At 50.7% G+C, this 22,834-nt stretch overlaps 1 protein-coding gene across 10 annotated transcripts in view; it reads right to left on the bottom strand.

The window, feature by feature from the left end:
• PAX8 (paired box 8) overlaps positions 1-22,834 on the bottom strand; it is a 65,274-nt gene that overhangs the window by 4,489 nt on the left and 37,951 nt on the right. For 2 of the 10 annotated variants that reach the window (XM_086323699.1, XM_086323704.1), the window contains 7 exons: positions 21,206-21,403; positions 19,335-19,423; positions 18,916-19,041; positions 18,299-18,474; positions 13,576-13,696; positions 12,937-13,143; positions 5,172-5,273 (listed from right to left, as the gene is read on the bottom strand). In XM_086323699.1, the coding sequence (XP_086179825.1) occupies positions 5,172-5,273; positions 12,937-13,143; positions 13,576-13,696; positions 18,299-18,474; positions 18,916-19,041; positions 19,335-19,423; positions 21,206-21,403 (1,019 nt within the window). Of the gene's footprint in view, positions 1-5,171; positions 5,274-12,936; positions 13,144-13,575; positions 13,697-18,298; positions 18,475-18,915; positions 19,042-19,334; positions 19,424-21,205; positions 21,407-22,834 lie in introns of all 10 variants that reach the window. The other 8 variants (XM_086323702.1, XM_086323707.1, XM_086323698.1 and 5 more) reach the window with 7 other exon arrangements.

Below are 22,834 nucleotides of genomic sequence, written 5' to 3'. Positions count from 1 at the left end.
CAGTAACACAGGAAGTTCATTAGGGGCAGGGATTAATCTAACACAGGTCAGATGAACAACAAATACATGAAGAGAAAGGAGGGAGGAAAAAAAGCAAAGGGATTAAAAAGAGAAAGAAAGAAACTAAGAAATGACCTCATCCAACCATTCGTTTCAGAAATGAAGAAACTGCTGCCCAGAGAGGGAAAGACATTGCCCCAGGCCACATGCTCCCTTAGAACCTTCTAGGACCCCGGCCTCTGGTGCCTACTCCAGTGCTCTTTCTTGTATTCACAATGTGATCTGCTTTGTGTACTGCTGGTGTACCCCACTCCTCCTTGGTTTCAGTGCATCCTTGGAGAAAGCCAATTATACCTTAGCAATGCTCTCAGGCCTTGACCCTACCCCAGCCAATGCCAACCTCAGCCAGCTCCAAAGGACAGGAAGAAATGTGGAAAATCCACCGTATTTGCCCCTCACTGTGTCGCTTATTCATGCATTCACTCACTCGCTCGCTTGTTCATTAATCCAGCACACACTTGCAGGGTACCTATGTGCTCTGGTCACACAGTAGTGGAGGAGAGGATGGGGCTGAGGAGGTGGTACACCCCTAGGTGCAGCATCCTTTCACCATCAGGTCCGTCATCCCACCTTCATCCACGGCAGATGAAATGTCCTTGCTCTCACGAGAGGCCAACCTGTCCTCTTTGCTCTGCATCCTACCCCACTCATCTTTCCATGGATTGGGCCCTCATAATTTACCCCTTCTCTTCACTCTGTCAACATCTCCCTTTCCAATTCATCATTCCCCTAGCCAGCCAACAGGCTCTGCTATTTTCTCTTTTAAAAATCCTCTTCTTAGCCCACATTTCTCTGCAGCTCATAGCCCTTCTCTGCTCCATGGTCTCTGCCCTCACCTCCTCATCCCCACTCCAGTCAGGCCAACGCTGATCCCTTCAAATCCCTACCACCTCTACCCTGATCACTCCAAAGGTCACTTGGCTGACTCTGATTCAGTTCATCACTCCCTCCCTGCCTTTGGGTTTCATGGTGCCAAGTCCCCTGATTTGCCACCTAACCCACTGGCCTTTCCTGCTCTCTCACCTTGTTGGTTCCTTCTCTGCTATATCTCTAAATGTTGAAGGACCCCAGAGCTTAGTTTGTGAGCCTTCTGTGATTTTCCATCCACATCCTCTTTCTGGTGACCTTGATAATCCCTTAAGCATTAAATAACAGTTGTGCAGAATGGCTGAAATGTATGCCCTAGTCTTTCCCAACTGTAGATATACATCATGTGCCTACTGATGTATTAAACTGGTTATCTAGGAGGTGTCTCAATCCTAATATGGCCCAGTAGAATCCTTGACTTCCATATGCCAAATACTCTACCATTTCCTCTTCTGCTCTCACATACATATTTGCCACCACCACCCATGCCTTTTCCTAAACTTCAAACTTATCCTTGTTTCCTCTGTCATTAAACCCCTATGGCCAATTCACGAGTAAGTGCTATTGGCTCCACCACCAAAATACATTACACCCTCAATGTCTCTCTTCTCCTCCTTCCCTGCTACTTCCCTGGCGCATCCCTGATACATGTCACGTCCTGTATCAACCACTGCAACTGTGCCTCCACTAACTGGTCTCTAGGTGCCCTCTTCTGGCCGTCTACCATCTGATTTCCCAGTGACCCAGGTAGTCTTAAAATTTGACCCCCCCCCCCACCACTACCAATATCTCTTCATTGTGTAGTGCTTTTCACACTCACTCGCTGTTCTCAGTTATACTCACACTCTTCCCATGTGTGATCATGCTACACTACTAGTTCCTACCTTGGGGCCTTTGCACTTGCTGTTCTTTTGGGCTGGGGATGGCCTGCCCCAGTTTATCACTTGGCTGACCACTCTGAACACCTTCTCAGAGAGGCCTCTCCTGATCACCCAATCTAAAGTAGTTATCTTCTCTCCCTGCGGCTCTTCATTACATCATCCCATTTTATTGTCTGAACCAGAGTTTATCGCTATCTGAAATTATCTTGTTGATTCATTCGTTGACTTGTTTACTATACTTTTTTCTCTACTGTTAGACTGTAAGCTCCATAAACAGATGGACCTGGCTTGGTCACTGCATCCCATACCAGAGAATCTCAACTCCTATTTGTTAAGTGAAAAGTGGTAAATGGATGCAAGGATGCAAGGATGGTTGAAAGGGTGGGTGACAGAAGTATGGATAATGGATAAAAGAAAGGACAAATGTATGAAAAGGTGCATGGAAGGATGAATAGAGGGATAAAAGGTTGAATAGATGAACTAAAGGATGGATGCATGATGAAAGACAGATGAATGGATGGGAGAAAGGATGGGTGAAGAAAAGATGAATAGAAGGTTGAATTGACAGAAGAATGGATGAATGAATTGAATTATGGATGGATGAATGGAAAGATGGGTGAATAGATGAATGGATGGATGCATGAATAGAAAAATGGGTAGATGGATGGAAGAAAGGATGGATAAAGGAAAGATGAATAGAAGACTGAATGACAGACTGATGGAAGGATGGATAAGAATATGCATGGATATATGGGGAAAATGTGTGAAAGATGAATGTATGGAAAGATGGAGAGATAGATGGGTGTATCATTCTACTGGAGTTGTTGTTCAGCTCCAAAACTGGTAAGAGGGCCATTAACAGTATTAACAGGGCAGGAACAGCAACAGCAACAATTAGAAGGGAAAACAGAAGATGAATAGACAAGAGAAATCTGTGCCCTGGTCTTATTCCTGTGTCGCTCTCTTATAGCTCATGTGGTTACTTCTGATATGATGGGAGGCAGCGTGGTGTAGCAGAAAGAATGCAAGATTTGAAAATCAAAAGAATAGTGTTTGAACAACCCAGCCACTTAGTATGATTATGATTATGATTATGATCCCCAAGCACACCACTTTGCTTTTCTAAGCTTGGTTCCTTATCTACATAAACCTAAGATTATATCAATGCTCCAGTCTTATGGTGAGGATTCAATGAGAAATAAACTTATACCTACGAATGGCCAGGCACCCAGAAAATGCAAACAAATGATCTCTTCTGTCCTTCTCTGACTGAAGACTGTCACTAGCATGCCTTGCTGAGAGCATTTTGTATCTATCTCGAACGCAGTTAGGTGCTCAATGAAAGTTTGATTTTAATGGAAGAAACCCCCTTCAATCAATCAGGAGATTGTAACCACTGGTAAGAAATGGACAAATACTTTTCTACCAAAAAAATTCCTTAAGAATTCATTTGCACCACCGAGTTACTAGGAACTAAGGGATGCGTTCAAATAACATTGCATTTTATAAAAACTAATTTGCATGAAACTTACTGGGTGCCCATCCACCTTGCCAGGCAAATCCCCTCTTGGAATTCACTTGTGGTCCACGGTGTACTTGTGTTATTATTATTTCTTTTTTCTGCAACACCCACTCAGGATGAGGTCTTTAGAGAAACAACCTGGGAGACTTTGATGAGAGGCCCGAGCCTCCCAGCTACCTCACAGGTCACACTCTGGGCCCCAGGAACCCTGTGCCCTGGGCCTGCCCCCGGGAAATGATTCATAATTAAGAGAAAAGCCCTGGGCTTTCTGTCTCTTCCTCCTCCTCTAAGCAGGCGGCAGGGAAAGGTGGAGAGGTTGGAAGGGGGATGGGGGCACTGACTGGAGCCTGGGATTGTGATTGAGAGGCCCCATTATCCACACTCTTAAAAAAATAACCGAATCTTTTCCTTTTTTATCTTGACCAATCTCATTTCACGCTCCAGAAGAGGAAGGGAGGGAGGGAGGGAGTCTGGGGCCAGGAGGGAGAGAGGAGTCAGTATTCTGTATTTTCAACGCTGCATTAAGCACATCGCCACGGTAACCAGGCAGCAACAAGTGCCAGCTCAGCGGGTTCCCAGGGAGCCCAGAGTCTCCTTCCCTCCCTCCCTCCTCCGTCCCCTCCCTCTGCCCAGGAGCGCCCGGCCCACCTGCCTCGCACAGGGCGCCCACAGTGGGTGGCTGGTAAAGAATAACCCCTGCTGGCGGGGGAGGGGAAGCAGGCCTGGGTGAAGGCCTTGAGTCTCTGGAGTCAGAGGCAGGTAGACTGGTGGGGAGAAGCGGGGTCACAGATGCCCTGATTCAGAGCCCCTTTCAGAAGCTCCGGGTCCTCAGACCTCTCTGGGCAGTGCAAATGGCTCTGAAAGTGTCAGCTGCTCAGTCAGGTCTGTCTGACTCTTTGCAATCCTATGCACTGTAGCCCTCTAGGCTCCTCTGTCCATCGAATTCTGGAGTGGGTAGCCATTCCCTTCTCCACATAGGGATTGAACCCAGGTCTCCTGCATTGCAGGCAGATTCTTTACCATCTGAACCACCAGGGACCCTATGCATATGGCTCCATCCTATCCATTCTGAGGTTATCCCTGTAGGGTTCCTAAAAGAATGAGATGCAACCAGAGAAACTCCCATTGTTCTCACTTGTCCAGACCTTGATACCCCAGGTCACTGCTGGGTGATGATCATCCTGTCAGACAAAGAGACCCCCAGGACTGTTGGGGAGGATTCCAGGACTGTCCAAGTGATGATGGAGACATACTCCCTGCTCATCTCACACTCTAGTACCTTTGGAATACTCAAGCCATGGGTCCTGACTGTGAATGGTTGAATAAATGTGAGGTGTGAAGAAGGATATTTCAACCATCTTCATCGCCATCATCACCAACACCATTCACACTCATATTTTTCAGAAAGGGTAAACCAGGATTCATTAGAGGTAAATAACTGGGAGACCACAGGGTGCTTAAGAGCTGGGCTTAGGTTTACCTCCATTGTTCTAATGGCTCCCAGATGACTCCCTATGAAGGCTTACTGAATCACTGGAAGAAATAGCAGAGCTCTGATTTGAATGTTAGTCTGTCTCAGCCTCTCCCTTTGCATCATGATGGGAAATAGGGAGCCTTTGGGAAGAAGGGGGCTGAGCTGGAGGGAGAGTTAAGGGGCCAGGACTGCACTGGAGTCTTTTCTCCAGGTGTTTACAAGGAGCTGCATCCCTTGGTCCATCCTTCAGTGTCCTTCAGAAAGTCTATGCATGGGGCACATCCTACCTCTTGTACCCTCTTGCTCCACCTGTGGCCACCACTTCCTCTTTACAATGTTTCCCCTCCTGCCCAGCCCCACCCCTTACCTGCCACCATGCCTGCGATGGCAGAAGAGGCATAGCTGCCCTGTCCACTGGTGGGGATGTGGGGTGGGTATCCAGGCAGTGTGGGGCCCACCATCTCTCGCCCTGAAAAAATACAGCAAAGCATTATCAGGCAGGCCACTGTGGGCTCCTGTACTTACTGTCTTGCTCCGCGGAGGCTCTGCAAACCTGCCCTCTGCCACTCCCACTCTCTCCCAAGCCATTCTCTGGACTTACTTCCTCCCTCCCCTCTCCTTCTCTGAGCCCAAGCTCCTCTCTACTCAGTGGACCTTCACCAGGCCACGGGCTCCACCATGTAGTGGGGGGGGGGGGGGCTGGCTATTACAGGCCTCTATTATTCCCTATCCTCCAATTATTTTATTGACAAGAATCTTAGTCATCCATAATGATGTCATGGTACTGGAAGGAGGCTGGGGGCTATGTCTTCTAGGTCTTTGTGGTCCCCTGTGGCATTCGCATAGCAGCCAGCACAGTGGGCCAAAATAAACACATTAGAGGCCACTGGCCACTGGCCACCCTTTCAGCCCCAGCTCCCAGGAGAACCAAGGTCAAGGCCCTGTGAAGGGATGGCAAAGAGGCGGCTGGTTGGCCCATCACTGTCCTTTTCTGAACCTGTGGCAGACATTGTTAATCAATCACCACACTCTGCCTCTGAGCCACAATGGGGTTTCTGCTCCTCAACCTGGCCTTGCGGGTGGATATAACATATCAGAGCTGCAAGGGACATGAAACATGTTGCCTATTCCTGACCTGGAAAGGACATGTGGGTTGACAGGCAGTGTTTACACAAGCCTGAACCACTGACATCTATCCATGCCATTCCTGAAAAGAACTATTTTCAGCAAAACAGACAAGTATCCCTCTCTTTGTTTATCTATAATTTGTGGGAAATCTGCTGGCCTTGGTGACACGGAGGCTGCTCTGTGAAGTTCTGAAGTTCTGGCTCTGCCTCTCCTCTCTCAGTCAAGCCTTCCCATTCTAGAGACCCCATTTAACCTGTTGATTTCTCTCCATCCACACCACGTACCAACAACCACAATCCTCCCCCTACCCGTGTCCCTTCTTTCATGGCCCCCTATCTGGAAGGCCCACAAGATCGTCCCTCACCCAAGGATTCTTGACCAGGTGAAAAGACATCCCAATCTGCCCAGATATGAATACTGTCCCAGCATATATACAAAGAATGCACATTTCACTCTCTTTGCTCTCAAAACACCCCGTTTGATGATGAAATTATCTGGTTGTCTGAGTTCTTGGTGATGTTTATAAGGTAGATAGGAGGTTTGCCAACCTCATCCCCGTTGACACTTGGGGCCAGATAATTCTCCGTGGTGGGGGGTGGGGGGTGAGGGGAGGCTGTCTTGTGCATTACAGGATGTTGGACAGCATCCCTGGGGTCTACCCTCTAGATGCCAGTAAGTTCCCACCCAGTGCGACAACCTGGAATGTCTCCAGATATAGTCACATGACGCCAGGGTGGCAAAATCACCTCTGAATGAGAACCACTGGATTAGATTATCACCATTTTATCAAAATGCCTTTACTTCTTTCCACACTGGGGGCTGCCTTTTCTCCTAGGACTCACATGGATTCCCTGTGAGCCTCTGTCACCAGGTTACCAAGTCCACCCCACCACGGCACTGTTCGCCCAATTTTCCCTCCATCAGCCCCCCACCCCCACCCCTGGGGTCCTTCTTGTGTCAGACCCCCTAGGGGGTGCCTACCAACACTGGAAGAGAAGGTACCTCTCACGGAACCCTGTAAGTTGTCAATACAGCAGTAACTGCCTCCTTACCTCTATTTCTAGAGACTCCTTGAAGACAATTCATTCATTTGACAAATATTGATTAATCCTGATATCCTGGGCACTTTAAGAAGCATTTGGGGATACAGCAGTAAGCAAGAATGTAAATTAGCAAGGCTAGGCGCTAAGTCAAGGGAGGATAGACTGGGAGGGGTACTGGAGCCAAGCCTGGGGGGCTCAACAGACAAGACCAGGCCTCCTGGACTTCCACCCTTCCTCTAGGGGGAAGAGTCCAGAAATCGGAGGACTTCAGTCCTCATTCTGCTTCTAGAACTAATTTTCCAAGTGCCCTCAGACCAGCCACCTACATGCCCCAAGCCTCAGCTTCTTCACATGTAAAATGAGAAAAAAAAAAAAGAAAGTAGCCATACACACCTTATTACTATTACCATCATGTTATCAGCATCATTCAGAGTCAAAGTTTCATGCCACAGGTGCACACTGATTCATGCAATGGACACATTCTATAAATTATTACATGCCAAGGGAAACCTCACAGAATAAATCTTATTGGAAAGGGTTATCGGTGTTCATGATTCAAAGCTGTGTGACTGTTTTGGTAAAAATGAACACCACTCCCTAAGTTCCTAATTTGTTTTGAGCATACTGTCTGGCAGTGGTTGGTGCTGGACCAAACAGAGTGGAACCCGCTGGAATTTGACAGATGCGTTCAGTTCACTTGACACAGGCCTGAACCAACGAGGGCTTGGCAACACAGGTGAGAGAAGAGGAGCTTCAGTATAATGAGGAGAGGGGGACACAGGTAGGAAATTGGATCTTTCTTCAAAAAAGACTGCAATACCAGCAGCACTCAGACTCAGCCCCTTCAACCCTTGGATGAAGCCCCTGGTACTACAGCCCACGAGAGGCAAGGAGCGGCATGAAGTCCATGTGGGCAGATCGAGGACAGAGGGTGGATGGGACATGAGTAGGAGCGTGATGGAAGAGGGTGATGGCTAATTCAGCCCTGAAGCCTTTTCCCTTTCCTATTCCCTTCCTACTTCCAAGAGATGGACAGACAGACATCTGGGTCTAGATTATGGCCAGGGAGGACAGTATTTAATTTCCCTGGCCTGCATCTTCTCATTTGTCTTATGAAGAGCTCAGTTAGATGAGAGATTGTACACTGGGTTCACCTAAACCAATACTTGATTGGTAGGCGGCTTCCTGTTGCACTGCTGAGAAGGATTCTGAGGCTGCTCTGCTATGACTGGGGTTGGGGGTGAGTATTGGCTCTCAGACCACCTATTAGCTGTTATTGGCCTAGTGCTCTCTGGGGCTCCCTGTGGTCCCACATTTCCTCTTCTCATGTTACTCTCATCTTGTCCTTTTCCATCACCAGGTCCTGCTGCTTCTTAAGCTCTACAGCTCAGGGGGAAAGAGCACCAGGACACAAGCTCTCCTTAAGCCACAATTTAATTTAGTCACATTTGCCCCCCTCAGTCCCATCCCATGAGAACTAGCCCCTAAAATGCTCTTGGAAATTGAATTTCATCAGCTTTACTCCCTTGTATTCTGTGATTTTTAATCTTCATTTCTTCTCAGTCACCTAATTTTCTCCCAGTGGGACAGAGGTATCTGAGTCAGATGCTGGAGCGTCAACTCCTGGAAGCTTCCTCCCCTGAAACTTGGCCCCCTTGAAAAGCCGGCTGAGACTGTCTTCAGGACACCCTTCACCCTCAACTTCTCTGTTAGTCCCCAGGAAAGAGTGAAAGTGTTAGTGGCTCAGTCATGTCTGACTCTTTGTGACCCCATGGACTGTAGCCCACCAGGCTCCTCTCTCCATGGGATTTCCCAGGCAAGAATACTGGAGAGGGTTGCCATTCCTTTCTCCAAGGGATCTTTCCAACCCAGTGTTTGAACCTGTGTCTCCTGCATTGCAGGCAGATTCTTTACCACTAATGCTACCTGGGAAGCCCCAGGACTCTGCTTCAATTCCTTAAATATTTGGTTTCTTCCCCCAAAGCCAAGAACTTTACAACCTTCTTAGAAATGAAACTACAGAAGCCATAAGGTGGAGGCATGCCTTCACAGCCTATTTTCTGGACTTGATTTTTAAGGCTCTTCACCATAAGTTTATCTTTGGTTTGTAATTCCATCTCTCCTGCACTCAAATATATTTTCAAAATAGTTCTGTTTTTAAGAAGCTGATGTAGGACTTCCTCGGTGGTCCAGTGGATAAGAATTTACCTGCCAATACAGGGGACATGGGTTCAATCCCTGGTCTGGGAAGATTCCACTTACCTTGGAGCAGCTAAGCATGTGCACCACAACTACTGAGCCTATGTTCTAGGGCCAGCAAGCTGCAGCTACTGAAGCCTGTGTGCCTACAGCTCCACCACAAGAGGAGCCACCGCAATGAGAAGCCAGAATCACAGCCAGAGAGAGTAGTCCCCACTCTCCCCGACTAGAGAAATCACATGCACAGTGACACAGATCCCGCACAGCCGCACAAAATAAAATAAATTATATATACACACATGTATGTATATATATGAAAAGAAGCTGATGTAGACAAAGCTGCATATTAAATGACTGGGAAGTCGGGTTCTGCAAGAAAACACTAGCATCTCAGAAATGCTGGTAAATATCCTACGTATCGGTAGAGGCCAGCGTCAGAAAACCAGGACTTGGGGGAATTCTGAGGGTAGAGGTGATTTCAGACCATTTATCGGCTCCTTTGATGTCCGCCCTCTATGTGACCTCTTTTCAACTCCTTATCTCGCTCTGATAGCAAGGAGAATTTATGGCAATCCAGAAATCTCTTTGGCAGGATTAAATATAATTTTGCACAGAAGGATGGAGGCGGGTAACGGACTCTTTGATGATAAAGCCAAAGTCAGGGCTTCCTCAACAGCTGAGCTGGAGTCAGCCGGGGAAAAGACAGGACAAGGACAGCATCAATATTGCTCTCGGTCAGTGTGCTGGGACCCTGGACAGGGGCATCTGGGAGGAGAATTTAGGGGCAATCCTCCTGTCTCCCAAACCCTGAGATTTCTTCTTTCTTGGCTAATTAGGGAGAAGCTGAGACCCAGAAAAACCATCCTGAACATCGCATTAGCAGAGACTGTGCTGGGGAGAACTTGACCTGGTGGAGACTGAGGCAGGCAAACACCTGGTGGGAGGTGGTAGGCAGGGTCCAGTCCATAGGTAGCTACTCAGAGGAGGAGAGCTGGGGAGGGCATTCAGATAGTTGATGACTATGGAATGAAAATTTACCTAGTCCTTCATCCTCTCCCCTGTCTGCAGCATCATTACCTTGCATTAATTTGGTCTTGGCTTTCTTTTTATTCTTCTAAATCAATCTCTTGCTCCCCTGGATAGGTTTCCAGCCCCCAGACTCTTGATATCATTCCCTTCCTTTTTTTTTTTTTGGCCATGGTGCCCATGGCTTATGGGGTCTTAGTTTCCTGACCAGGGATTGAACCTGGGCCCACAGCAGTGAAATTGTGGAGTCCTAATCACTGGATCTTCAAGGAAGTCTCAAATTACTCCCTTCCTAATCTGGTTTCATCCTACCCCATCTCCCCAGTCTGCTCACTCTGGCTCAGCCACGTGGTAGACATTTAGGTTCAATCTTGATTGGATGTTGCAAGGGGACAGTCTTTCAGGAGCTCCAGGCCACCACCTGGGCTCAGCGTGGACACTAGCCATCCTGAACCCCTGTGCTGAGTCACAGGGCAGGCCCAGTTCTGTAGACTGTGGCCTTGACTTGCTTCCTGCTCTCAGTAACCATCTAGACCAAGCCTCTCCAAACCTGGGCCCTGCTTGCTCTTCCCAGAGCCCCTGCCTCTGTGCTGCCTCTTCTACCCTTAGGCTGGGCTCCACAGCCTTCACGGGGGTCACACCCTCCACATCAGCCTCACCAGGGTCTGTCTCTGGGGGCCCCCCGCCTGAATGACTGCTGCGTGTCTGCTGCCTGCTGCTTTGCCCCATGCAAGGATGACCTCCCAGTCCTGCATGGACAACGGACACAGGGCATGTCCGTTAAACTAAGAGCTAGTAGAAGTTGGAAGCATCACCCCTGATTTGATCACATGTTGTCTGGAGGTGCGTGAAGCCCTTAAGGGAGGGGAGAAAGTAGGGGAGGGGTTTGAGGGTAGGGACTCTGCACTGGGCTGTTTCAACCACACTTCACACCAATGCCCAGGTCTGTGCTCTGACATATCTGCTTCCCACTGCCCGGGGTCCTTCTTGCTCCTCTCTGGCTGATCCTGCACAGCCTCTTCACAATTCCCAGTAAGTGAAGAACTGCTCCCCCACACCACACGCTTCACCCACACCATCATCCCTTACCTGCCTCTTCTCAGCCCTCCTGGCCATCGCCCACCAGATACACAGGCAGGCAGTGGTGCCCAGTGACTGGGCCCCTCCCCCACACACATTGAATTTAAGTCTCTCTGACTCTCCCCCTCCTCTCTCCCCTCCTAACCCTGTCCCATTTTCTCTGGCTGACATCACTTCATTCAGCTCACAGACTTTTCTTCTTTAATCACTTTGGTCAAAACAAATGACCCATCTCCGCTGACTTCACCCTCTTTTGAAATTCTGCACTGAGTCAACACTTTCCTCCTTGCTTCATCACTGCCTCTCTGCCCACACGCTGGGCTTCCTTTATGAACCCTCTACCTCTGTGCCCACCTCCTCAAAGAGGTCCTCCTTCATTAGACACGGGGATGCACAGAGGGGGAAAAAAAACGTCCTAGGTGCCAGACAGACATAAAATGTAGAGACAGTTATAAGGAAGGGTCAATGGACTTGAATAAGATGACCTTGAGGTCCCTCTGGGTGGACAGAGGTCTGGTTCTTATGATGCAGTGATTTTCAAGTGCAAGGGCTTTCCCTGGGCAGAGCCCCTACTTCAGACAGAGCAGCTCTTCATTTGTCTGGTCTGGATACCTGGCTTCTTTCAAACTTTCCATTTCAGGAGTGTTGTGAGACCCAGCAAGCTTGAAAACCACTGGTCCAGAAGGGCTGGCCCACTCCTGGTTTCTTCCCTGGGTCCTGGTTCAATGCCTTGGACCCACTTCTGAAATAGTCTCATCTCTGTGGCCGTCTTTCAAATATCTGGAAACTGTTATCGGGCTCTGTTCCCTCCCTCACTCCACCTCTGCCCTTCTCCCTGCCTAGCCAAACACCTCTGACTTTTTCAGCCACTGCTCAGACTTTGCCTGGACGGGCCAGTGTCCTTCTGCCCAGGAGATTCAGCTCTGCTGGGATCTGATCCACAGGGCGCACGCAGGCTGACATGTCACCATGTTCCTATTCAGGGATTTTGGCTGGGTCTTTCTCCCTGGGCCTGTTGCCCATCAGTGTAAGGAGAGATTTGAACTAAATGTCCCTAAGGTGCTTCCAGACTTCAGTTGGATGAGGGTTTTGATGAAAAGTCCCTGCTTCCCCTTCTCTTGAGTTGGTGAGTCACTCTGCCTGAGTGTCCTCCAAGAGAGACACTTAAGCTAGGGACACAAGAGTTACACTATGGGGACCCAATTGGGACTGACCCTCCATCCTTAGAAATTTGATCCAGAATTTGGCCCCCAAAGCCAAAGCCTTTCTCCCTCCAGAGTTTTCTTTTTTTCTTCTTTTGCATTTTTTTTAACCCAGACCAAGGGTTTGGGGCTTTACTGAGTCTGGCTCCTGGTCTTAGGGTTCTGGCACTTTCATGGGGCTTTGGGGCAAGGTTTTGGAAATCCACCAGGCACCCCCACTTTCAAGCATCCCCCAGAGTGCCTGCCCCTCCCATGGCCTGACTTTGCAGGCATGGAGGACCGCATCTTGGCGCCTCCAAAAGTGGTCGGAGGAATGAGGGAAGAGGATGATGGTGGAGAGGACTCGGGAAGAGAGTAGGGGCTAGACCCAAAGTAGGGAACTGGCGGCCGGCCGTGAGGACTCCCCCTCCCGCCCCCCGCGATGGCTGTAAGACCCGGGACCTCCCTGTCGTACCTGAGAGGAGGGCCTGGCCCGTGAACTGCCCGTACACGGAGGCAGCATGGGGAAAGGCATTGAAGGGCGGGACCGAGGCACCGGCTGGGACCCCGGAGCCGACTTGCTGCAGATCCAAAAAGGCGGAGCTAGATAAAGAGGAAGGGGTGGAGCTAGAACTGGACACCTCGGGGGTTTCCTGCTTTATGGCGAAGGGTGAATGAGGATCTGCCGGAGGGAGGGAGACAACAAGGAGAGAGGGGTGTGAGATGATGGGGCGGGAACATGCACAAACCAAGCCATGAGATGCGGGAGGGGCGGGGCGGCGAGGCGCGGGCGGGCTCCTCCCTGAGGCGGGGCGCGGGGAGTGGGCGGGGCTACGCGGTGTCACTCAGGTTGGGGGAGGAGGTGAGAGGGCACTTCTGTCTCCCTGCTGTGCCTCTGTGAGTGTAGACGCAGGTCGCGTGTGCCCCGCGCTGCGGGGCAGGCGGAGAAAGGGCCGAGGACAGAAGGCGAGACCCTCTCGACCCACCTGCTGACCGGCCAGCAGAGTCCCCTCTCCTCTTCAGGCCCAGGGCCCTAACACCTTCCTCCTCTCCACCAGCCAGCTCTGCCCGCCAGCCGGCTCCCGCATGGCCCAGGAGATTCTGGGCATCGTACCTGCCACCACGGGGTAGGTCTGATGAGTCGAGAGGTTGCGCCCCAAGGGTGTATTGGAGGGGGTCAGGGTGGCCTTCCCGTCGTCCAGGGCGCTGTTGAGCAAGGGCAGCGGGTAAAGACCCTGGGGAACAAGAAGAAGTGAGCGCACAGAGGCTGTGGGCGGCAGGCTCTCCTTTTAAAGCCCCCCCACCCCCGCCAGCCGGCTCCCCCTAGAAAATACCTGCTTCCTCTGTCCCCTCTTCCCGCTCACTCGCTCAGTCTTGACTCCACTTAGTCTGTTTAATCAGTTCTTATTCTCTGACTTACAGCCCTTCTGTTTTTCTCCCAGTTCTAGGGGCAGAACTCGCCCTCCGCGGCAGCTCTGGAATTCAAGGCTGGCTGGTGGCAACAGCGCCAGACACAGAAGAGAGTGGGTCCTTCCAAGGACCACACCCTGGCTGGATGCTGGGCCCCTTCCGGGTTTCCTCATCCTGTCTGGGCCCACGGAGGGCAAGATGCAGGGCTGGGGCAGTTAGCACGTGGGACTGTTCAGGGTGCTTTCCTCCTTTCATTAAAATATTCTCCAGATGGGAAATGGAGGCACAGAGCTGGTCAAGACACTTCTCACACTCCCACAGAAGTCACACTCCCCTGGTCTGACTTCAGGACCTGTGTTCTCAACCACTGCTCTGCAGTGGATAACATCATGACCACATCTTACATGTAAAGACAGCAGGCATTAGACATTGCCTGTGTTATCCTGATCCATTTCTCCCAACAGCCCTGTGACGTAGGCAAGCAATATTATGTCTGAGATGCTGAGAGCCTGAAGACCAGAGAGGTGAATGTCCTAGGTGAGTACGAAGTGGAGTCTAAATCAAGGACATCTGATCCTGACCCCTGCGCTCTCTCCTTCAGTAAAAGCACAGACCTGACACCTAAGCAAAATAGGTAGACTTCTTCCCTCTCTCTCCATATCCAAGCAAACATAAATGTGCACATTAAGCTTGAAGATGATATTTGTGGTTACTTTTGTTTAAAAATTCTTTATCAAGTACCCCTGGGGGTTTTCATTTTAGACTTCACTGAGCCTCCCCTGACATGAGTGGGCCATCTCCTCCAATGCTTCTTCCAAGAAGAACTTGTTCAATTAAAGGCAAGGGTACATCACCCCTCATCATGATACCCTCCCATCAGGCCACGAAACAGCACACACCTCTGCTCCCCACATGTGGATCACACATGTCACTAATATGCTCTGTGAACCGGTGTGCAAAAACCAAAATCAAGGCTTGTGCTCCGTGGTTATATAACAGCTCTCTAAAGGCAATCGCTTTCAACGATTTGAGCTGGGTTCTCCAAGGAGCCACAGCAGTTTCTGGTTGCATGCCAGGCACTTATGGAAGTTGCAGTCAACTCTGGAGACCACAAGGGCACCATTATCCTGTAGCAGCAATTACTGACTAAATGGCACTCTGGTTCTACACCTTCTGAGGGAGCTTCCTGCTTCTAGTCAGGGTAGAGTTACTTAGAGCCTGGTTTCATGAAATTTAACAAAATGCCTGATTTCTAGGAAATGTAAGAAAAGTTTAAAATGTTTTGTGGACATGTTGATCTGATATAAAACACCTCCTCAAAATCCTGGTGGTGTTAGTCATGTCCAACATTCTGCGACCCTATGGACTGTAGCTCACCAGGCTCTCTCAGCACGGAATTCTCCAGGCAAGAATACTGCAGTTGGTTGCCCTTCCCTTCTCCAGGGGCTCTTCCTGACCTAGGGATTGAACCCAAGTCTCCTGTATTGCAGACAGATTCTTTGTCATCTGAGCCACCAGGGAGGTGAAAGTTGCTTAGTTGTGTCTGACTGTTTGTGACCCTCCAGGCCAGAGTACTGGAGTGGGTAGTTGCTGCTCCCTTCTCCAGGGGATCTTCCCAACCCAGGGATTGAACCCAGGTCTCCTGCATTGCAGGCAGATTCTTTACCAGCTGAGCCACAAGGGAAGCAAGCCACCAGGGAAGCCCCACCTCAAAATCCTATAGCTCTCCAAAATCTAACAATTCAGTGAAAAACAAACAAACCTATAAATCAGACATTTCAGTAATGTTACCCCAAATGCCTTAAACATCTCAAGGATGATTGGATTTCTTATTGGGGTGGGATTTGAATTGGGGTGCAGAGGACACAATTCCTCAGGACTTGGACAAGTTTGAGCTCTTGTTCTGCAATCACCAGCTTAGTAGCTTTAGTCTCCTTGACCTCTCTGAGCCTTGGTTTTCTCACCTGTGTAACAGGCATAATAGATCTTCTTTACAGGGCTGATGCAAGGATTAAAGGAGATTTTATATACCTACATTAAACACCTAGCACAAAATGCCTAGTAACAAACATTCAATAAACAGCTACTTTAGAGTTATGTGAAGGGTCACAAGCTGCCCAGTTCTTGAGGCTCTGTCATCATAATATTCACATTGTGCTAATCTGTTCCTTGATGCACTTGTGAAATAGAGGAACAAGAGCTTTGCAGACTCCTAACTGTGCCTGGTAGTAAAAGAGCAACCAGAAATGAGCCCACAGAAATGTTTATGTTGAATGCTTTGCCCTTTGTTGATTTTACAGAAAAGATGGCCATGCTTTTGCCCCATCCTGAGGTCAGGTGTGAGGAACTGTGCTTCTCTCTGAGCTTCCCAGACCAGAGGCCCTTTCCTTGCCCAGCAAGAGGACACTGGGGTGTTCCTTTGGCAGCACTGGCAGCTGTGGGAAAGGCAAGGAGCCCCAGGCACAGGCTGGGTCCTCCATGTCCTTCCACATCGAGCAGGGGAATGAATGAGGGAGGGAGTGACTGGCTGAGCAAGGCACTCAATCAGTAATGGTCATTACTGAACCTCCATCTCCTCAACTGTAGGATGAAGGAGTAGAGTAGTTGCATGGTTTTTAAGTTCTCTTTTTCCAGTCTTCAAATAAGAACTCACATAGGAGCACCATATTTAAAACAGGTGACAGTGGACCAGTCTGAATGAAACCAGGGCCTAGAGGTCTGAGCTCCACAAACTTTCACTTCTGTCAGCCCTCTCCACCCTCCTTGGCCCTAGTCCTCTCCAGGCAAATGAAAGACTGGACTGAATGGGCCCTGTAGGTCCTCTGGCTCAAGACTCTCCATTTGCATGATCCCCTATGTATGTATGCCAGTTTGGAGTAGGGTCTTGGGACGCCTTATAATCAAGCAAGGTCCCTCAGAGGGGTAGGGGAGCTCAGGAGTGGTTCTGCACAACCCAGTGGGTCTCAGCAGCAAGGTTTCTCTACCAGGTCACTGAGCTGTGTGGGGTCCATATCTCACAGCAGGTTCCCTGCAGACCTACCCCTGTGGCCCCATTCCCCTCCTGCCCAGTCAACCCCGGCCTGGGGTGCCATGTGCTGACTCGTGGCTGATCGCCCTGCCCTCTCCCCAGGTCTGCTGACGGCCAGCCTTCTCTGAAGCCCTCCTGGTTGTCACAGCCCAGGCTGATAAAATCGCTGACGCAGATTGCCTGCCCAGCTGCGTTGTTGGCAAGGGCCCAGCCACCCAGACGGTCACTGGCAGTGGTTCAGCCGGTGACTGGCATCGTCACCATTGTCCTGCTCAGATCTTAAAGGTACACGGGCTTGCCTCACTCCTGGCTTAGATGACACCTTGAGCTGAGAGGGATGAGCAGACACTGCTGTAGAGAAAATCTTCAGCTGATTGATGTTGTTGGGTTAGGGGATGGGGAAGACACTGAGACTGTGGTGTTGACAGAAGATAATTAACAGAGGTGCAGAGTTATTTTTTGGCTCCTGGAGACACTTTGGACATCTCTGCCAGTTTTTCATAGAAGCCAACCCCTGATAAGCCATTTCACCTGTCCCGAACACTGGGAATAAAACTTTGCTTGTAGCTTGCATTTCTCAGGCTGCATTTCTCATTGCATTTACTCAGTCTACCTTTATTAAGCATCTGTTAGAGGGGCACAATGGGAGATGCTGGAGGTAAAAAAGATGCCTTGAGATGCTGCCCTGCGCTCAAGAAATGTGCTGTATCTTGACATCTCTGTCCGCTAGGCAGTGACACTACCCCATGAGTTCTGGGGGGCGGCCCCTCCCACCCTGGACATGCAGAAGTCTGGGAGAGTGAAAATGAAGCGTGTCTGAGGGGCAGGGAAGAATTCATGGACCAGGTGAGGCTTGAGCTGAGTCATACTAGCCGAGCAGTACTTTTCCAGGCAGAGAAGTGGGAGGAAGGCATTCATCGAGGAGGGCACACCGTGTGCCGGGGCAGAGAGGTGTGAGCAAGAGGAGCGAGAGCATGGCAGGCACAGGGGTGGGGAGGCGTGAGTGGCGTGAGGCGGGGCTGGAGGTGCTGGTGGAGGTCATGCTGTAAAGGCTGGAGCTGCGACTTTATTGCTGTAGGACCTGACCCTGCTATCTGGGGGAGACACTGTGGCAGGGGGATGGCACGGTTGGTTGCATTGCTCTAAGCTCAGAGGCTACAAGTGAGGGAAGGCAGGGGGCTGGAAGGATGAGCAGGAAGATGCTGCTAGCATCTGGTGAAATAATGCCCATGACGGCCTTGGAGCTGCTGGAAGCATGTGCCCTGGGCCCATCAAGCAACTTCTAGTTGCTTCTAGAATTGCCAGTTGATTAGGGAGCTTTCAGAGACCATGTCTTGCTCTGCCCTCCTCCCTCCCTCCCAACTGTCTGCTCGCCTCCCGTGCCCAGCTGGCCCCTCACCTGCTCGCCTTTGGTGTGGCTGGGGGAGGCGTAGGCCTCCGGGTAGTGCTGCCGATCAAAGGGGCATTCAAGCGACTCGAGGTGGTGCTGGCTGAAGGTGTCCGTGCGGAGGTGTTTGCGGGGCCCGCTGCTGCTGCTCTGGGAGTCAATGCTCAGCCGGCAGCTGTCCTGGTCACCTGGCAGGCATCCCCCGGCAGGGAGAAAGCTTTCAGGGGGCTTGTCGACCCATTGCCCAGGCCAGAGTGGGGAAGCAGACTCAATTGGGAAGAGGGAAGAGCAAGACTTCCGGGTGGCTTAGAGACAATCCACAAAGTCCTGGGCCTAAGGGGGTCTCTGTCTCATCAGTAGTAGTAGTATTAGTCACTCAGTCATGTCTGACTCTTTGTGACACCATGGATTGTAGCCCACCAGGCTCCTCTGTTCATGGGATTCTCCAGGCAAAAATAATGAAGTGGGTAGCTGTGCCCTCCTCCAGGGGATCTTCCTGACCCAGGGATCAAACCTATGTCTCCTGCATTGCAGGCAGATTTTTTACCACCTGAGCCACCAGAGAAGCCCTGTCTTAGCAGTTGCCCTCCTGCACCCCCAACCTACCCTCTGGTCCCCCCAACACTCACTGTCATCCATCTTCCTCTTGCTGTCGCTGCCAGGCTGGGCGATCCCCAGGAGCCCATTGATGGAATAAGTAGAACCCAGAGAGTCCGACTGTGGAGATTCTGGGGGCGTCACAGCTGAGCTGGGGACTGCAGTGGGGCAAGACAGAGGGTCAGGATGTGGGCCTGACACCCCTCAGAGCTCCTGACACCACCACAGAGGAGTCAGGGGCCCTGCCTACTGGTGCCAGGGTTCTGGCTTGTGTTGTTTCCAGCCCTAAACATTTCAGAGAATCTTCCCTGGGATTCCAGCCAGGTTTGGGCTCAGTTCGAACATATGGGTATGTCTGTGTGGACATGTTTGTGTGCAACTCTGTGTGTGTACATGGATGGGAGTGTGTATGCAAGGGGCTGAGTGTGACTGTGGGACCCTCGGCACTCACTCAGCGTGTGTCCTGGGCTCAGGGACTTGGTGGCCACACAGCTGTCCATGGGAAGGTTGAATGGCTGCTGCACTTTAGTCCGGATGATTCTGTAAGGAAGAGAAGAAAAGCCCTTATAGCAGAAGGAGACAGGGCTTCCGGCTGCCCCAGCTCCATCCACCGTTTTGAGATCCCACTTGAGTATCTATAGACATTCAGCCAAAACTCAGCTCATTGTTCTTTTAGTTGCTAAATTGCAACTGACTCTTTGCAACCCCGTGGACTGTAGCCCACCAGGCTCCTCTGTCCATGGGATTTTCCAAGCAAGAATACTACAGTGAGTTGCCATTTCCTCCTCCAGGGGATCTTCCTGATGCAGGGATCGAACTTGAATCTCCTGCATTGCAGGTGGATTCTTTACCCACTGAGCCATCCGGAAAGCCCCAAACTCAACCTGTCCACACTCAAACCCACGACCTTACTCCTCACGCCTGGTCCTTCCCACTGTTCCCATTCCATGATTAGCCCACCGGTCACTCAAGGCAGAAGTACAGGTGGGGCTCAGTATCTGCCTCCCTCCCTCCTCCATTGAGCCGTCATCAGGTTTGGTAGATTTGACCTCTTAACTCTCTTCAGCATTGATCCCTCTCTGCATCTGACTGCCACCACTAAACTCTACCTCCAGGGTCACTCACTGGCCCACTCGTATCTGCTCTTGACCCTTTCTAATCTTTTCTTTCTATTGCAGCCAGACTGGACTTTCTGAAATGTAAGTCAGTCTCATGGTTAACATCTCGTGCTAAGGTTCTTGCCACTGCTTATAGGTGAGAGGTAAGAATACGTAGCATGACCCCCAGCCTCTGAGGGGCAAACAGACTTTATTCACATCTCCACCTCATTCTACCTTGTGCTCTCCCCTTCCCTTTACCTGCTGGCTTTCTTTTCAGCTTTTCTTTTCTTTTTGGCCATGCGGCTTGTGGGATCTTAGTTTCCCAACCAGGGATCCAACTCAGGCCCTCAGAAGTGAAAGTGCAGAGTCTTAACCACTGGACTGCCAGGGACTTCCCTCTTTCAGCTTCTCGTATAAGATCTTATTAGCCACAGGGCCCTTGCACATGCTCTCTCAAGCTCCTTTCACTCCCCCTTTCACCTAGGTAACTCTTATTTGTTACTTCTTACTTGGGACATCTTTTCATAACCTCCCTAAACCAAGCCACCTGACACCAGCTCAATACCCTCATATTTTTCTCCCTAGCCAGACTTAGAACTGCGTGGACATCAATTAGGACTTGGTTAGTGTCTGTTTTCCTACTGGACTGTAAGTGCCACACAGACAAGACTTGTGCATCTCCATGGGGTACATGTGTGCTAAGTCATTTCAGTTGTGTCCAACTCTGCAACCCGACGGACTATATGTTCCTCTGTCCATGGGAGTTCCAGGCAAGAACACTAGAGTGGGTTGCCATTTCCTACTCCAGCCTTAGGGCCTACACATGAGTAAAGTATGTGTGAATGAATGAGTGAGTGAATAACTGACTGAGGTGGTGACTGAATGACTAAACAAATGAGTGGATGCTTGAATGAGGTCCAGGTTAGGGGTCTTGTGTCTCATGCAGGAAAGGCTTGATTCAAGAAGTTTCTTTTATTGAATGAAAGAGGATGTGGTATGTGGGGAAGGAAACTGCGAGAGTACAGCCCTGGGGAGGGGGACACGTTGAGGTGGGAGTGGGGATGCTATAGAGGTGTGGTACCTACCCTGGGCCCAGGGCACTTCCAGCCTGACTTTTCAGCATGCAGCCCCCTCCAAGGTTCTGTTCCACTCAAGTCAGGTCTCCATCACGATTCCCCCAAAGCCCAGGGACCCCAGTCCCCGGCTGCGGTGTCCGTCTCACCTGTTGATGGAGCTGACACTGGGCACAGTGTCGTTGTCACACACACCCTCAGCCAGGAGCCGGTCCCGGATCTCCCAGGCGAACATGGTTGGGTTCTGCCGCTTGTAGTCCCCGATCTTCTCCACCACCTTGGGGGTGGCCACCTTAGGCTTTGAGCCCCCTATCACTCCAGGCCGGATGCTGCCAGTCTCGTAGTACCTACTCCAATAGAGAACCCCAAAGAAGTACCCAGTAAGCAGGTGGGGATCTTTGGGCAGCAAATTAGCCAGAGACTCTCGTTCCCCTCTGAGGCTGCTTGGGGAAGGGCCTGAGGGGGTGAATGGTGACCCCCAAGGGTGGTCTCTGGCACCATGTTCCTGTCACTGCCTGTTTCCCCTGCATGGGTAGGTTTATGCTGCTGCTGAACCAGAACGCTCTTCAAAAGGCCTCACCCTGGGATGCCTGGTTTCTCTCTTTCCTGTCATCCCTCTGCACCTGAACACCTTCAGGAAACACCTTATGGAGCACAAAAGATCCCCCTTCTAAGAAAGGACATTTTGAGTGTGCTGTGTGTGTATATACAGGCTCAAGGTGGTGGCCGTTTGCTCCATCCAGTTTTACTTGGCCGAAGCATGACTGACTGTTCTTGACCATCCTGGTTCTAACCCTCCTTCCCCAGAAAGCCAGCTGGGGTCATTGGGCCTTCTGCCCTGACTTTCTGGTTTCACCTTTGTTCTCCTTAAAACCCCTCCAACCCCCCTCCACCCCACCCCACAGCCCCGGCCACTGGTTTTCCACCAGGTTACATGGTTCAGGTTGAAGCTGGTCCTCATGGACTCTGGAACGCCAGCCTGGCTTGGAGCCCTGGCCATGTCCAGCTCCCTAAGCTAAGCCAGCTCTCTCGGGGTCTCCCCACGCCCCATCCCCCATCCCCCAACCAGCTGCTTAGGCAGATCAGTGACCTGTGTCAGGATAGCCTACCTCTCCTCCTTGGGGAAACTCTGGTCTCTTCTGTCATGAAATAAAACCTCTTTAATATTCCCTTTTGGGTGTCACCATCCACTAGCACTCAGCCCCTCTTGGGGTGCTGCAACCCACCTGGGAAACCCCTCTCCTGACCCCAGGAGACCCGGGGACCACAATTTTCCCTGATGACTCCCACCAGGGAGGCAGGGCTTCCCACGTTTAATTATAGGCCTTGACCTCTTTGAACCAGAACTCCTCCTGAATCTCACTTATGGGTTGGGTAAGGGAGACACTGAACTGACACAAAGCCCAGAAAACCCTGCACACGGGCACTTCCACTGGAGTGGCCCTCCAGGCTGGACTATGCTTTGCTGCTCCTGGCCCCTCCTGAGCCTTTAAGTTAACAGTTCTTAACTCTGGCTGCAGCAAATTAGAATCTTAGGGCTTAACACTATACCCAAACTTGGGCTCATTCCCCTGAAGTTCTGCCTTAACTGGTGTGGGCCGGGGCTGAGACATCCATTTATTTTCTAAATTAAGATTCCCCAGGTGACTCTACTGTGCAGCCAGGGCTGTGAACTGCTGCTCCGGAGTTGGCGTTCGTAAGCGTCACCTAGTCATCTCCTAAAAATCACGGTGTCCGGATCTGGCTCCCAGAGAGGGTGCTGCAATGGGCCTGGTCTG

The sequence above is a fragment of the Bos grunniens genome, chromosome 11 (genome assembly GCF_055505025.1).
Source record: "Bos grunniens cultivar Pamir isolate PY7600 chromosome 11, Bosgru_T2T1.0, whole genome shotgun sequence".
Classification (NCBI taxonomy): Eukaryota; Metazoa; Chordata; class Mammalia; order Artiodactyla; family Bovidae; genus Bos; species Bos grunniens.
The sequence above is the reverse complement of the archived record's forward strand: the minus strand, read 5'-3'. Positions and strand labels throughout refer to the sequence as shown.